Below are 17,574 nucleotides of genomic sequence, written 5' to 3'. Positions count from 1 at the left end.
CCGTAAAGAACGGTTGGAATCTAACAGTAGTAGTGAGTGGGCAGTTGTAGGGCGGTTTTCCCTAGTTCGGTTGTTCTCAACCTTTGGTTCGTCGATAGGTCAGCTCTTAAGATCAAGCCATTGGTCAACATTTTGTGTTCCAAGATCTCTTAATTCATATTACTCATGAGACTCCTTGGGACACGTGGTATGCCAAAATGTCAAAAACTTGTTGCGTTCTAACAACTTCAGTGCAAGATATATAGAAAAGTTGCAAGTGATAAAAGGATTGTCCCTACAATGATTGTGCAATCAAAATGCTCTAATTGTCACTAGAAAAGTGGGTAGCCAAACAAATATATATACTTTGTTTTTTAAAACTAAATACAAATAATCGAAAAACGCATTATCTAGTAGAAATAAAACGAATTATCAATCCAGAAAAGAGTTAGAATTGGTATCTTCCCAAACTACTCGATTTTACATTATTAATCAAACTCTCCCACGCTTAAACAATCAATTCAAGTTAAATTAACATCGACTCTACTTAATGAGCATAAAAACATAGTTACAACATAATGGAAAAGTTCGTTGCTTAACTAAACCTTTACGGGGCTTAGCTACGATCCATGGTAAACTGAAATAATACAAAGTTCTACTGAATTAAAAAACATTGAAAAGAAAATGAAAAGCAAGAGTTCCTCAAATTCAACACAAACAGACAAACATAAACTACACAAGAATATGAATATCCCTTTTTCAATTCCTTCTTCTTTACACCAAAATCTCATAAGAAAAAGTCCACAATCCTTGGTAAACAAAAATTGTACAAAAAACAACAAATCTCAGCTAAAAACTATATACAAAACAGAGATCTGCACAAAAAAATAAAATGAAAAAATGGAAGGAAAAGAAATCCCCCTAATAAAGCGACTTAAACTCAGAAGGACAAATGAAGACAGAATCAACAGAGAGGCCACCTTTGGTATGAGTACAGTCAATCTGAAGCATGGAAAAATTTATGTGGGCAGTAAAATTCGGGGCTTCCACACCAAAATCACCCACGTGGTAAAAAACCCAGCTCCCGGATTGCTGGAGATAGCACTCCGACGTGGCCTTGTGGCCACTCGAGACCGACAGCTGGAAGCTGACTGGCTTCAGGTCCCACCCGTGGACATGTTCCATGTCAGCGGTTCGTCTTCCAAACTTGTTGGGAGAAGGCTTGCCGAGGTGGAGCCGGAAATATAAGCTGTATCCTCCCGGTGGGAATTCAAACTCCACCTCTCCTCCTATTTCCACCCACCAAATTTGCTTCAGATATGCCACTGACCCAAACCTATTGGAGGTAGATTTTAAATATAATTGATTTTTTAAAATCATCGACCATATAATACCTCAATAATCAATTAAAAGTGATTTTAGACTCTTTGAAATCAATTTTTTAATTTGCAAAACATGATCAATGGACAATGAAGTGATTTTGACAATGATAAAATTGATTTCAAACACACTCCTAATTCCACACTTAATCCTCTTTTGTCATTTGTTTCAAAAATATCCTTCTTCCTCCAAAAGTTTCAATACTTACCCTTATCTTTCATAGAAATTTCAAAAATATCATTTAAGCTATAGAAATTTTAGAGTTGTTTTTTTTGTTTTTTTTGTAATTTAGCCTTTTTTTGATATATTGATGGTCCTAATTAAATTTTATAATATTCTAGTTATTTACTTGAACATTGAACTCAAACAAAAAGGAAAAAAAAAAAACTCTAGTCATTACCATTAATATTCTTATAAATTGTTGAACAAAAATCATTCGTCAACACACACATATTTTTTATTTACTTGACCAATAAAGGTCTGTATGAACAAGTATTTCAAGTTGCATATAGCAGGTTAGGTATTAAGTATTTAAATGAATTTACTTTCCATTAAATGATTAAATAAAAATTAGTAGTAATAACTACAATAGATTAAATAGAACAATGTGTCGGTGTGTCGACGATTGAGGGACTAATAGGATAGTTTTGGTAAAAATGAAATAAATAGAATTCAAGATGAAAATTAGATTTAAAACAGGTTTCAAAATAATAAAATCAAGAAAGTGGACAAAATATATTTGTCATTTAAGACCAAAATAGAAAAATGAGCAAAATTTCATCATCAAAGAGGATTTGCAAAAACAGGAAAAAAGGAAAAAAAATTCAAAGATAATTATCCACAATATTTCTTTTCAATTATATATTTTGAAAAGACAAGTCATCGGCATAATCTGGGAGGAAAAAGAGGATAAGGAAGAATTGTGATGCAAGTTGCAAAAGCAAAAAATTAAAAAAAAAATAAAAAATTCCACAGCTGCTCAGATTTGAAAAAGTCCTTATCTGTCATTATTATTCTTCTTCCCCTTCAAAATTAAATGCCCTTTCACATTAATATTGTTGATTTTTTTTTTCTAGACATTTGTGTTTAATCCAGAATAATCACTTGGAGAGAACAGGGTTTGGATCTGAGATCTGTTTAATCATGAGAAATTGATTGAAATTAATAAGTAATTAATTTGTTGATTACCTGGATTGGTGAGTAGGAATATAATTCCAATATCTTCTGTCGTGGATCCCCGTAATCTTCAAGGCCTTAGAGGAAATGGAGAGGAAAGTTTTGGCAGACCTCTTGTCCAACCAAAACTCCTGTATGAAACAAACAAAAAGAATAGTAATTAAACATCTTGCTCATTCTCTAGAGGTCGGAAGTTGAAGTTGAGAAGGATTTAGCGGATTAATTACTTTGGTTCCGGCGTCGAAGAGATTGGGGCGAGTGAGGGCGGCGAAGATGTGCTTGTTGTTGGGGAGGGAGAATTGAGGATGGAGAAGTGCACGGAGTAGCGAGGTGCAGTTAGAAGGGAGCTTGGATTCCCAGATGAAATCGGCCGATGAAGCGGCCCGAAACGCGCGATTTAACGTCGCCAATTTGCAGATCTCGGGGGGATCGAGCTTCGTTAAGATGATCCAAATACAATTCTCTGGTAGGTCTTGTAAGAAAGAAGAAGAAGGTGAAGAAAAATGGTGATTGTTGTTAGTGTGGTGCTTGGCGAAGGCAGCCCCATGCCCATAAAGGGTAATGAAGGAGAACTTGATTTGGGTATTGGCAGAAGAAAGAAGAGTTGAAGAATTGGAGTTGTTGGAAATACTGGATTTCCAATTCCAATTCCAATTCCAATTACGAGAGAGAAGGTGTAAAAGCGAGTGTGCATGGAATACTTTTTGTGTGCTTTTTTTAAAAAAAAAAAAAATCAATTTATCATTATTATTATTTTTTTATTTACTTTGCCTTCCGAGGTGGGGGCAGAGGCCCCACACGGCATGAAATATTTTTTGGTAGGTTAATTCATCTTTTGGATGATAAGTCAATTAATGACAAATCCAACTCATAAATGTAATAGAAATCATGTCTGCTGTGGGTGGACGGATCAAGTTTTAATAAAAATGATGGGTAAATATTAATATATGAATTTTTAATCCACTCAAGTCTCACAAATACTAATGCAAAATAACAAGGAACTTTAAAATCATTAAGAAAAGCAATGAAAATAATAAAATTAAGGGAAAAATTAAAGGCCTTAAGAAATTAACTTTACCTACTTAATTTACAAGTAGATAAATGAAAAACGTCAAAATTAAATAAGATTTTGCAAATATGACAATTTTGTAACGTAAACATCTACTGATATCTTAAACGTCCGACGTTTTGTTCAATAACATAACCAGTTGAATTATATGAATATTTTAATATAGATAGTTTCTATCTTTAAAACTTCATTTTACCCTGAATAATTAAGGAAAGAAAAAACATATCGTCAGAAATTTATATTCTAAAGGAAAATTAAAACAAAATAAATTATACAAAATATCATTAATTGGTTTCGGAGTTACCCTTGCATTGGAATGGGCTTACTCATGTAGGGACATATTTTCCACGCGCTGAGGAGCACGTGGGAATTGGATAAGGGATTTGTTTTTTTTTTCAGAGTCAGATTTGAGTCACGCATATCATATGGAAATGGAAACCCACTTGAAAGAAACTTGAAAGGACTTTTATACCCCTCCCCCGGAATTCAAACATGACCTTGATGTATGATATATATTTTAAACAATTGAACTATACTCAATTTAACATTTACGTCCCTCAATCGTAATTATGTTCATTGAGCATTATTCGTCTTTTTAAATCTAATTGCTCCATTGAAAGTGGTAGACGCTGTTGTCATTTTATGGATAAGATCGACGATTTGGTGCTCATAGCATATTCATCTATATTCCACTCATGTCTACTCTTTCTTAGTATTTTAAATTTGAGAATGAGGGCCTTGAACATCCATATCAACATTCATATCAGGTATAAAAGACAGACATTTCATCTAAAATTTTTAAATAACACAATATAGTTTAATAAAAAAAAACTAAACACATTGAAGAGAAGTAAAGAGGTGTAAGAAGTATATCAATGGTATATTAAATTATGTATATCAATGGTATATCAAATTAGGTATACATATCATGTATATCATTAATATATAATCATTTATATCATGTTGGTATATCAATACTCATAATCAAGTATATTATTGATATATTAGCATTCATATCAGGTATATTATTATTATATCAACATTTATAATCAAATATTACTAATATATCAAATTAAGTATATCAAACGATATAACAAATAATGTAGCACATAATGTCTTCTTTCAAGATTGAAGAGATTTGAGAACAATGAGTTGGGAGAACTAAAAATAATGAGAGAATATAGAATGAGTGTTAGTGACAAACTAGTTTAAGAAAACCCTATATTTATAGGCGCAATCTTGGATATATAAGTTATAGGCACGGTCTTAGATATATAAGTTATGGACATCATCTTCTTATGAATGAACCTTTTTGGGTGATACCAAAAACATAAAACCACGAAGACTTACGTCTAAAATGGATAATATCATATCATTAAAGATGTGAATGAGGATGGTCCCTTATCCCTAATTACTATTGGTATAGAGTCGTGTCTCTAACTTAGCCATGTGAGTAGAATCCTTGGGTGCCTAACAAAGTGGCGAGCCTTGATGAACATAGTCATGAAAAGCCGTGGTTGAGCTATCTGACAGGAGATATGCTCCGATGAAGAAAAGTGGCGCCAGGTTAAAGATGATATGCTCATAATAAGACACAAATGAATAACTATATAAGGGGAGACTCAGTGGTCTTTTGTTTGAAGGGAGTATTGTTGGGTCGTCTGAGATCAAAGTCACATATTGACTAGGAAAGCGGATGTTCGTAGGTATATAAGCAATGAACAACATCTCCATTAAAGCAAAGTGTTAAAGGACTTATGTTCAAAGTGGAAAATATCAGACAATGTGAAGAGTGGTCCCTTGTTCCTAACAAGGCCAAAACAAAGTTGAAATACTCGTTTTTTTGTTTTCTTTTTAGAAATGGTTGAAAAACTAAAATATAATTGCAATATAACCAAAAAAGAATTAAAAAAGCTATTGATGTGGTACCAAGAACAGACCATTTAGAAAACCTATTTCCATCCGTGAAGTTACATTGCCGAAAAATTATAACTTTTTCTAGTAAACGTTAAATTCTAAGTTTCACACAGAATAATTATATTTAATAGAATTCTAAACTTTTAAAATGTATATAATAAATCTCTAAATTTTAAATATTTTATATAATAAGTCTATGAATTTTTAAGAAGTATCTAAAATTCTTAAACTTTCCATTTTACCTATGATAGGTTCTTTATCTTTCCATTTGTGGCTTATTAAATTCAATCTTTAAAGTTCATGGATCAAACTTTGTAACTCAATCCAGAAGGAATAATATATATATATATATATATATATATATATATATATATATATATATATATATATAACTTTCCCACACAGCCCAAAAGGAGAATAAATTAGAAAGCTTTTACTTTAAATCCCAATCAATCTGTGTCAATTTTTTCTTTCTTTTCTCTTTTCCTTTTGAATTTTGATTCTTCTGTCCATTCAAAAACATGAGACTATTCATTTGCGTTAAAGTCTATTTTTACCACCAAGACTTTTATAATTTCATAATTGAAAGCGTCTCATTTGTTTGTCCTTTTTTTTTTGTCTCGAGTTTGATGTTTATATTAATTGTAGCTTATTACTTGTTTTAATTTAGATTATATTAGGTAGCACGTGTGTGTATATATGATCTAAGACTCGCCTACAAGTCTAGGGCAACCATTCTCTCACGGGCGGCATGACTTTTAGTTTTCGATCTCAACAACTTGTTAAGTTCTTGAGTCTTACTCAAACGATTCCAAAGATCACATGCACAATTTTGTCCTTACTCTCTCTGACAAACAATTGCAATCGTACGTCTCATAAATAGGTGTCTTGTATTATGTCATGGTCATGCTCCCTAGAGCCTCTTGCTCGTAGCTGTATATTTATAACAACCTCTTCTCACATGTTTTCATCTTATACATACTTAATTTTGTATATTAATTTCTTTTTCTAGTATTTGATAGTGAGTGACTTATCGCCATTTTGTTACGACAGGTGATTTTTTATTTTTATTTTTTCTTGTCAGCACTAATGTGATTTATAATTTATAATGATGCGTTGCATTCACATTCACGTTCTTCACTTACCCACCGCATCAAAGATGTAAATCATATTATTAATTTAATTAATTAGACCTTGCTCTTCACATGTCTATTTTTTAAATATTTTAACCAAAGTTTAATATGTATTCCCCTCCAACTTGTTGGACTTTGGACTCTTGGTTTATTTTAATAATAATGCTAGGTGGTGATTGTGGTGTGGCAATTTTATTTGTATTTTTTCGGTAAACTTTTACAAAATAATGTATATATTGTTTTGACTCAGGATTATTTGATTTCATCTTCCTTCGTCTTTTAACAATCCTATTTCTTAATAGTATGTTCATTTAAAATCGGATCGATCGATCGTAACAGATCGGATTGAAATCGGTTGGTCAGTTTTAGAGGTGAGTCGATTGGAGGTTGGTTTTGTCTTAGGCAAACTGACAGGTCGATCGTTCGATTCTCTTGAAACTACAAAAACCGACTAATATACGTGGTTAAAAAAATTGTCATTTCTTTATCTCTTTCATGTGAATCACGTGTCAACACCCTATTCCCTCTATTTGCAAATCATTTGGACGTGATTTGCACTGATAAGTGATTTGCCTCATTTTTTTAATCTTTCTTTGCTATTAACGTGAATATTATTTTTTATATTTAATCTCATCTTCTCTATCAACTATACTTCATTTCTCACCAAGTGAACATATCTCAGTGGTAATTGACAATGGATATTCAGATGGACGAGAGACAGACCAACCTCGAGTATTTCAACAATACAATAAGAAACCACCTCCCTCCTCTATTCAAAACTGAATGACAGAACTGCAGATGGTCGATCGATTTCTACAAAGATTTAAAAAAATATTAATTGACTAAAAACTGAAGGGTCAGTGGTCGGTGTCGATTTTATACTAAAACCAATACTGACCGACCGATGAACATTCATACTCTCATCTATCCTTAAGCGTATCTATATATATAACAAACATGTATTTACTAATAATTTTAATGTTTCAAAATACTCGTAACATAGATATCGAGAAGGCAATTTCAACACATTTTGAATAATTCAAATTAGATGCCAAATGAGAAAATTATGAGCAAAATAAGATCTCATGCAAAATCCTACATGGCATATAGCTAGCATCTTGAATACGTATATTGATTACGTGATGACATGGCACATTCAACGATCACAAATTGTAATGATGTGGAAAACCATAGATTATTGCTAATATGCAACGGGAGAGTTAGTCTTTGAAACTATTAATTTTTCATTTGAATTTTTGTAATAAGGCGTGGAAGTACCTTAGGTTGTGAGGTGGGTTTTAATAGTAACCGAAAACATATTGAATAGTAGTTTTGATTCTGAATCTATAAAAAAGATCACGTAATGATTTGATCTTAAACTAGTTAAAAATATCGATAGTCAGATGTTGAATCCTAAACTTGCGAAGATAGGGTTTGTCCTTGAGCCAAAAAAACATTTATTATGGGCATTTACCAATCTTGTAGCATTTTGTCTTAGTGTTTTCAAATGATCCTACAATATATATAACTCATTTTCATAGTATAAAAAAATATGTGTTCAAATCTACACTCCTTGCATATAATTAGTACTATTACATTTAAATAAAGTTTTAAATTTTGTTTAAATATAAAACTAAAATTAATTTATTGGCTCCAAATTTTTAGATTTCAGCATTTTGTAAGTGTCTACGACTTTTATTTGAACATAATGTTGTTTGTGTTTTAGTTATTATTAACCTGTTTAGATTAAACTTAAACACGAGGATGAGAATATGAAGATCCAAAAAATAAAAATAGAAGACGAGAGAAGTAAGTGAATTTTAAAAAAATAGAAATAGAAGATGAGAGAAGTAAGTGAATATGTAAATAATAATAAAGAGATGAATAAATTACCAAAGTAAAAATAAATAATCACATCTAAAATATTTAATAAGAGAGAATGTAGGATTAATTTAAGAGAGAGGATGTGAGATCTTGATCAATTTTGCCGGTGAGTCCCACATGAAAATTAAAAATGTTTTTATTTAAATAATAATAAAATTACTTTACACATGACGCAATTTGAGTTGAAGTAATATGGACTATAATTTTCCCAATTCACGTGGATGGTGTTTTGCTGTTATCTTATTGACGTGGCACTGACTCATCACTTTTCGTACGGAGCATGTCTTCTATTCGGGAAAATCCAATCCTCGTGTCGTACACTCACTTATATAATATATATTACATATACATCTATACAATTATTATTGTCTTTTTTTTTTCTTATGAGATGCAATTTAAATTTTTATTTCGTTTCTAGCTTTTAAAATCTTAGATTTTTATTTCTAAAGTTTCAAAATGTTGAATTTTAGCTAACGAAATTAGTTTACTGTAAACAATTTTATGGCCGTTTATTTATTATAAAAGTAAATATTTGATATCTTCACATTGTCTGAAATTTCATATTTTTAAAATATTAGATGTCTTGACATTTTAGATAGACATGTTTGTTTTGTAACAAATTTTATAGGGATGTTTGGGAATGTTTGATTATCTAGGTTTGTTTTGCACGATTTATTCCTAGAAACATTTTAAATTTGTATATTGTTCCAAAAAAATGCTCTTACCAATATTGATATATATAATTTATATGTTAATTTAATATAATTTGCATTTATATAATAGATTTGTTTTTATTAGTTTAATATTTTTATATTAATTTTTATATGTTATTTTGTAGAACAAATTAATATAAGAATTTCTTTAAAAAAATAAATAATATTAAATACAAATTTTATTTTCAACTTAATATTAAAAAAAAGACAATTATATGATTGATGTTATTTAGGTAAAATTTATTTATCATATGATCAAATTATATTTTTTAAGTTAAATAAATATCAATTGTATATTCATCGTTAAAAAAAATGTTGCTTTAAAATGGTCTTTCGATTTTAAGGTCAGTACCTTAACATAAATTCATGAAAAAAAATTAGTAAAGTTAAGTAGAAAATACAATAATAAAGTAAAGTAAAATGGAGAAAAAGAGTAAGAAAATGAATGTGAATTAAAGTAAAAAGCCACGAGGGGAAATGACCAAACAAACTCATACATTAATTTAGTTCTCCAAACAACACGCTTTAAATTAATTTTTCATTAGAAAAAACAATTATTTATACGAAGAAATCTCAGGTAATTGAATGATATTTAATTCCAATATTAATATTTTTGGTCATAAATAAGGAAGAAAATAAATACCCAAATATTCTACTGCATATATATTATAAATCCATTTCCATGTGCAAATCATCTCTTTAATATATATATATATATATATCAAATGAAGAATGGCCTCAGAATCCATAACTTAGGAGTAGTCCACAATTTATTGGTTGAGAGTGACACGTGGCATGGCTGACCAAAGCCGACTTCCACTGGATTATCCACCGTGTGTTATGAACTTATACCATTATATATTTGGGCAGGACCAGGTACGATTTTTCATATTTGTTAAATTCATCGGATTTATTTGGGTTAAAAATAACTTCGTAAAGGTCTATTAATAGATATGCAATTTGAATTCTGTTTCTCATTTTTAGAATTCAATATTTTTGTGTTTTTAATGTTTTTAGATTTTGAATTTAAAATTTTAAAATGTAGAATTATATTAAAGAAAATGATAACAAAAAATTATGAATATATTATATTAAATTATTTTGTTAAAATAAAAACCTGTGAAATATAGATATGTTATAAATGATATAACTTTATCAAATTTATAATATATATGTACAATTATTAGTTTACCAACATATTACTAAACACATATCTCCAACAAAAAAAATCATTAAAAATTTGAGATTTAATTTAGTTATTACAAAATACATATTAGAAAATACTACTTTTTCTTAACAAAAAATACTATTTTTTTTTAATTGAATTGGTTGTTTTTAGATTTCTATTTTTAACCACCAATTAAAGGGCATCCTAAATTTCTTAAGCTTAATTTAGGTCGGTACTTCTGATTGTTAATTTAATTAAAAAGGATTGTTTTTTTTAGTTAAAATTTATTTCAAAATTATTATACTCTCAAATTTCCATTTCATTCAAATAACATTTTGTTAACTAATACTTTAAATTCAACAAGTGAGGGCGCGTGGATAAAATCCTTAAACAAATATCTTTTAGGCTTTTTTTTTCCTTTTACAAATATACTGACCCGTTTAATAATCTTTTTTTTTCTATTTTTAAAAATTAAGTTAATAAACTTTTTCTGTTGTCCAAATGTTACGTCAATTTTTGAAAAATAACCAGAGTAGTTTTTATTGATATCAAATTACAAATGTTAATTTCTTCAAATAATTTTTTATGACAAAAATCATGCAGGTCGAAAATCAAGATGACATGAACGTAGATAGATCAACTTATGAGGTAAGTCTGAATCTGACCCACTAATTACAGTCAGCAAATCAATGAAAACCAAAGTTACAAGATTTTATTTTATTGGATTGCTTATTATAGTTAGTTTGACTGATAATATATATGGTGTATTATTTGATGTGTTTAGGAATTACAAAATTTGGAGGAAGGGAGTGGAAGTGAGAGCAAAGGATTGCCTGAAAGGCTTCTATTGAAGTTGCCATCTCACAAGTATAAATCACCCACTCCCTCAAAATGGAGAAAAAAATCTACACAAAATAACACCGACACCGAGTACCATTTTCTTCTCTCTTTTTTTTATGGTGATTTCGTTTTTAGTACTTTCTTTTAAGAAATTATGCTTATTTTCTCGTGGTTTCTTTAGGATATATTTTTCTTTATCTTTTTTGTTTGAATTCTTAACTAAATTTGAAAAATAAAAACAAGTTTTTGAAAATTACTTTTTAAATTCTCAAAATTTGACTTATATTTTTTTAGAGGTTTTTAAAATATTAATAACAAAGGAAAGAAATATACAGTGGTGGTAAGCTTAAAAACAGAAACTAAAAACAAAATAGTTACGGGCTTAAAATAATTCGTTAATAACTATATTTTACTAAAATATTTGCTGTAATTTAACAGTTTATACTTTTAAATTAAAGTGAATATTTTCACTCTGTCTGTTTGAAACTGTGCTGCTTAGGTGTGTTGTCTGCAAAATGGATTATCAAGTGAATGACATTGTGACTACTTTGCCCTGTACTCACAAATATCATCAAGATTGCATCTACGATTGGTTGAAGGATAACAACGTAATTTCATCCCTTTTTCATCTCCTTTAGAAACCCTAAAGTTTGAAAAATGATTTTTACATCTTATTTGGACAGGAAGAAATTTGAAACGAAATGTAACTAATTTTTTTAGATGATTATGGTAAAGGGAAAAGAAAATAAGGTAATTTATAATAATATTTGTTTAGATTCTTGATTTATTAATAGAAAATTAAAATATGGGACAATGTTGAATTAATTAAAACTACTTTTTTTTAATTATTAAATGAAAGTCAAATTATTAACAAATGGCTAATTTGGTTTATTATTTTTTAATATAAATCAGACGTGCTGCATTTGTAAGAAAGAGTTGATTATATCTTGACGAGTCACGTGCATGGAGGAGGAATTGCAGTTGCCACGCCACCACCCAAACAAAAATCTTTTTTTTTTTTTTCAATATTCTCAAGATAATAATCAGAAATTTTAAATAGTTTATTATTATTATTTTGTAAGTAATGGTTTCTTATTTATAATAAAGGAAATTGAAATGTCTTCAATTAGCCTATTCAAACTCTTTAATTCGAATGTGAAATGTCAATTGTGGAATGGTAAATCTGATCGGTTGGCCGGAGGGAGCCATAAAATTTAGAAAATAAAAATAAAATAAAATAAAAAGCCCTTTGCTATAATACCATTTGAAAAACAAATTAAACCATGCAGAATGAGTTGATATAGTACCTAACATTTTTAGGAAGTAAAGAGTTTGAATATCAGAAAGAGTCAAAGACTATGATATTATTCCTCAATGTATTTATGGACACTAATCTCTTCAAACTATCTTATTAACTTTACAACAGACTTACAGACTCTTTTTAAAACTGACTCAACAATATTACATATTTGTACTTCCTAGTGTGCTATCTTAATAGCCCTCCTCAAGCCAATGGTGGAAGAAGAACACATATTGAGCTTGGCTTTTAAGGGAAGAAATCGTGCTGTTGATAACGGCTTCATGAAGATGTCGGTAATCTGAAATGCAGTAGGAAGGTGACGAATGGATAGTTGATTGCGAAGTACCATGTCTCATAGGAGTTTGTCGCTAGGTATTTGACCAAATAGGATCGTCCATTTCCTATAGAACCTATCACTAAAATACCCATAGAGGGGGATAGGTCTAAGCGGAGCGAAAAGGGTTTTCCATGAGATGGGAAATGGAAACTATTAGCCCCACACGAGGTTTGTGAATAAGTGATTGTCTGATAATGAGCAAGGAATGTCCGTCTTTCTGCTAAACAGGATGAACAAAGTAAACGTCAATTTCGACATGTCTGGTTCGAGAATGTAGAACCGGGTTTGCACTAAGATGAACTGCTCCAAGGTTATCACACCAAATAATTGGTTTCTGCTGTAGCGGGATACCAAGTTCTGAACATAAAGTCTATAGCCATATCAATTCAGCTGTAACGTGTGCAAGACTCCGATATTCAGCTTCCGTGCTAGACCTCGAAATGAAATCATTTCAAGAACACCATGTGATGAGATTGGATTCAAGAAAAACACACACCCAGAGGTGGATTTGTGGTCATCTGGGTCAGAGGCCCAGTCTGCATCTACATAGGATTGGAGCTGCAGATCCTTGGGTTTAGACAGCAGTAGTCCATCGTCAATTGTACCTCTGAGGTAGTGTAGGAGCTTTTTAACCGCTTGCCAGTGAACAAGCTTTGGAGCCCGCATAAATTGGCATAGTTTGTTTACACTGTAGGCAATCTCTGGTCGGGCAATCGTCACATATTGAAGGGCACCGACTGTACTCCTATAGAGATGTAAGTCAGGAAATACTTCTCCTTGGAACGCTGAAGGTATAGTTCCACTAAGCATAGGGGTTGAGATAGCATTTATTGTATCCATTTTTGTTTTGACAAGTATATCACTAACGTATTTTGACTAGGAAAGAAATATCTCTCCAGTCTTTGGGTACGAAACTTCTACTTCGAGAAAGTAGCTAAGTTGACCAAGGTCTTTCAATGCAAATGTAGCATGAAGCAAATGAATAATCAAGATCTGCTTCCTAGTGGAATCGTTTTTGCAACTAGTCGCGCCTTGTAGTGAGATATCGATCCATCCGAATTTCTTTTTATCTTGAACACCCACTTACACCAATGATCTTTTTGTCATTGGGAGGGGAACTAGAACCCATGTATATTTTTTCATTAAGGCAGTGTACTCATCTGTCATTGCCTGAACCAAATGAGGACATTTTAAAGCATCCTGGACATTTGTTGGTTCTCTGTCAACAAAATCAGTAAGAAATACTTTGGGCTTATAAAATCACATTCTTTGCACGAGTTTTCATAGGATGACTGTTCACTGGTATTACATCAGTAACTGGAGCAACCTCATAGTCAGTAGGTGTAGTTGATGAATTTGATATACAGGGTACATAACCAAGTACACAAGGTACATCACACTGGTCAGTAGGTCTATTTGGTTCATTAGGCTGATTTGTAGGAGAATGTGGGGTGTCAGTTTGGATGACTGGAATCAAGGTATTAGTTTGTTATGAAGTTATAGGAATGGAGGAGGTGTATGGTGTAGTTTTGTACCGTGGAAGAGATGTAAGTATTTGGGAGGAGGTGGCCGGTGGGTTAGATAGTTGGAAATGTTTAGATGATGGAAAGTTTTGTTCATCAAAGAGAACATGTCTTGATATATATAAACGTCCTGAAGATGCCAGACTTTTATATCCTTTGTGTTGGTTGCTATATCCAAGAAATAGACAAGGTGTGGATCTAGGATCAATTTTGTGATTATTGTAGGAGCGTAGAGAGGGGAAGCAAAGACAATCAAATATTTTGAGAATAGAGTAGTCAGGTTTCATTGTGAACAACTTTTCCATGAGAGAAATTCCTTGAAGATCTATACTTGGTAATCGATTTGTTAAATATACAGCTATAGAGAAAGTGTCAAAATCAAGAGATAGAGAGGCTTGGGATAAGAGTGTAAGACCCATATCCACAATTTGACGGTGTTTTCGTTCTACTAAGCCATTCTGTTGGGATGTATAAGAGCAAGTAATACGATGAGAGATGCCATGGATTTAAGATAGGGAATGAATGGACTAGATTCACTACCGCCATCTGTTTGAAGACGTATAATAGGACAACCAAGTAATTTTTCAACATGGACTTTAAACAAAAGGCATTAAAGTCTTCTGATTTAGAAGTGAGAAAGTAAACCCAAGTATGTCTAGAATAACCATCCACAAAACTTATATAGTATTTGAACCCATTTCGTGATGGTTTATAGGCTGGTCCCCATAGGTTAGCAGCAACTAATTGCTGCATTTGAATTTTTTCGAATGAAATTTGAAGAACCATAATGTTTTTTGGCGTACTTTTTAAGTGCTTAGCTTCTGTTAACGGCTAGAAGATCTATTAATAAATTGAGCTTAGATCAACTGGTTTGAATATATATCATCAACTAAAAGGTTTGAGCTGAGAGCATAGTTTAGCGGTAATTGACATATATCTCCAACCATGAGGGTGTGAGTTTGATCCCCCAATTGAGAAAACATAATAAATAACTGTCAATTTTTTATTTATGATAATTAGAAAGATAGCTACTTACTAATGAGTACCTAGTCGTCAAACCGACAATCTATTCAAATTCTGTTTCAAATTAAATCGACATTTATTTTTTAGTTTTACTTCGTCAGGTTTATTTTTCGTAAGAAATGATGAAGAAAGAGGACAAATAGACTACTGAGAGGAAAAGAATCGGCTGTGAGAAATAAAAAAGGAAATCGTGAGCCAAAACAAACATAGCTTAGTGGTAATTAGCCTACATCTTTAACTAAGAAGTTGTACTATGGAAAAAAAAAGGAAATCGTGAAAGGGTGATGAAACTTGAGAGAGATGGTGCGAGACTGAGAGGTTTGGGAGCTCGATAAACTAAAATTGAGAGCTTCAAAATTTGGGAGCGAAAATAAATTTATTTTTATATTTTTTTTTACATACGGTTGGTTGGTCAATTGGTTTCCTATAGCTTTTTATGGGCCTACCGACTCGCTTTTACATATGTAAAACCGACAACCGATTAATGTAGCCCCAAAATCGACCGACCACCTTCGATTCGATATTGGTTGGCTGGTCCATTCTTTTTTGTTATATTGGACACCTCTAATATTAAGAAGCTGCTTTGAGCATGGAAATGGATTTAAGAAGGAAAATATGAAGTAGATTCAAAAAAGGATTATTTAAAATATGAAGTAGAATATTTGGGTATTTATAGAGAATATAATATTTACTTTAGAGAACGCTAAATAAATATAATATTTAAAGTCAATAATATTTGCATTTAATAATATTTGAAATAATAATTTTGTTATCCCCTCTCTTAAATCTATTTGCATGTGAAAAATGAAGTCCTTATTAAAGGTCCCCAATATATAAATGAAATGGTCTCAGAAACCCATAACTTAGGAGTCCTCTAAATTTGATTTGTTGAGAGTGACACGTAAGCATGGATGATCCACAACAATATGGCAATATTGAAGATACGTCTATAGAGGAGCAGGTTCAATTTTTCATCTTTTTTTTTTCTTTTTCTGTGATTTTTATTGCATGAAATAAATAATTTATGTCTTGAAATTGAAAATAAAAAGTCTTTGCAAATTATAATAATCGTTTTGAATTTCATGGGGTTCTAAATTGAGCTTTTGTTTTTATACACTTTAGAAAAATGGTTTTGAAATTAAATCTTACCCCAAAATTTCAATACAAAATTAAGTCGATGAAAACTAAAGTAATTTTAGTTAAAAAAAATATAATTGGATTTGGTAATTAGTTCGAGTTGTTTATATAAGTCAGTAATGATAAAACAATATTGTTATTTATGTTTGGAAAAAAAATTACAAACAAGAAACTTGATTTAGTTGTTTTCAAGTTTTGTATACAATTTTGGAAGCGTTTCTAAAATACAAGAAACAATAGACCTAACTAGTTGTTAAAGGCTTAGGTTTCTCAATGAAACTAGAATCAAGAAACGAAAATGTTACAAAATATGTCCAAAAGTTTGTCTCTTATTATTTGGACTTGTTTGGTAATTTCTTGTTTATGTTTCTTTATTTTTAATGAAGAAAAAATATGTTTTGTGGTTTCAACCTTCAATAATAATTCAAGTATGAATAAACAATGTTTTTATTTATGTTTTGTAACAAATTGGTTTTGGGAACGAGAGAAACTTGTTTTGATTGTTATCCAAAATTTCTATACAATTGTGAGAATGTTCCCAAAAAAGGAGAAACAAGAAACAAATGGCTCGTTTGCTAACATTCTCGTTTCCAATTTTCTTAAGAAATCTAAGTATTTTTCAATTAACTTAATTTTGGAAACAACCAAAACTAGTTTCTCATTTTTCATATTTCCAATTTGTTCCAAAACATAAATAAATATATCGTTATCATACTTGAATTCTTAGAGGTTGGAACCATGCAATACATTTTTCTTCATTAAAAATAAAAAAACAAGAACGTTACCAAACGAGTCCAAAGTTAGTTGTAAAATACTTAGATTTCTTAAGAAAATTGGAAACAGGAAACAAAAAACGGAAACGTTACCAAACGGGTTCTTTATTTCTTGTTTCCAGGTTTATTGAGAAACTAAGTAATATTTGAAAAATATTTATTTTTCTTGTTTCTCTTTTATTCAGGAATGTTCTCAACATTGTACAGAAATTTTGAAATCGA

General features: G+C 30.7%; 1 protein-coding gene across 1 annotated transcript; it reads right to left on the bottom strand.

Annotated features, from left to right (window-relative positions):
- Positions 1–712: 712 nt before the first annotated feature.
- On the bottom strand, positions 713–3,281 carry LOC111025061 (F-box protein PP2-A13; the record flags this gene model as incomplete). Its single annotated transcript, XM_022302912.2, has 3 exons — positions 713–1,315; positions 2,548–2,666; positions 2,763–3,281. Coding segments are annotated over 3 exons (1,053 nt in total), but the record flags the coding sequence as incomplete, so codon positions are not given.
- Positions 3,282–17,574: the final 14,293 nt, after the last annotated feature.

The sequence above is a fragment of the Momordica charantia genome (genome assembly GCF_013281855.1).
Source record: "Momordica charantia cultivar OHB3-1 chromosome 6 unlocalized genomic scaffold, Mcharantia_2.0 BLBB01000006.1, whole genome shotgun sequence".
Taxonomy (NCBI): domain Eukaryota; kingdom Viridiplantae; phylum Streptophyta; class Magnoliopsida; order Cucurbitales; family Cucurbitaceae; genus Momordica; species Momordica charantia.
The sequence above is the reverse complement of the archived record's forward strand: the minus strand, read 5'-3'. Positions and strand labels throughout refer to the sequence as shown.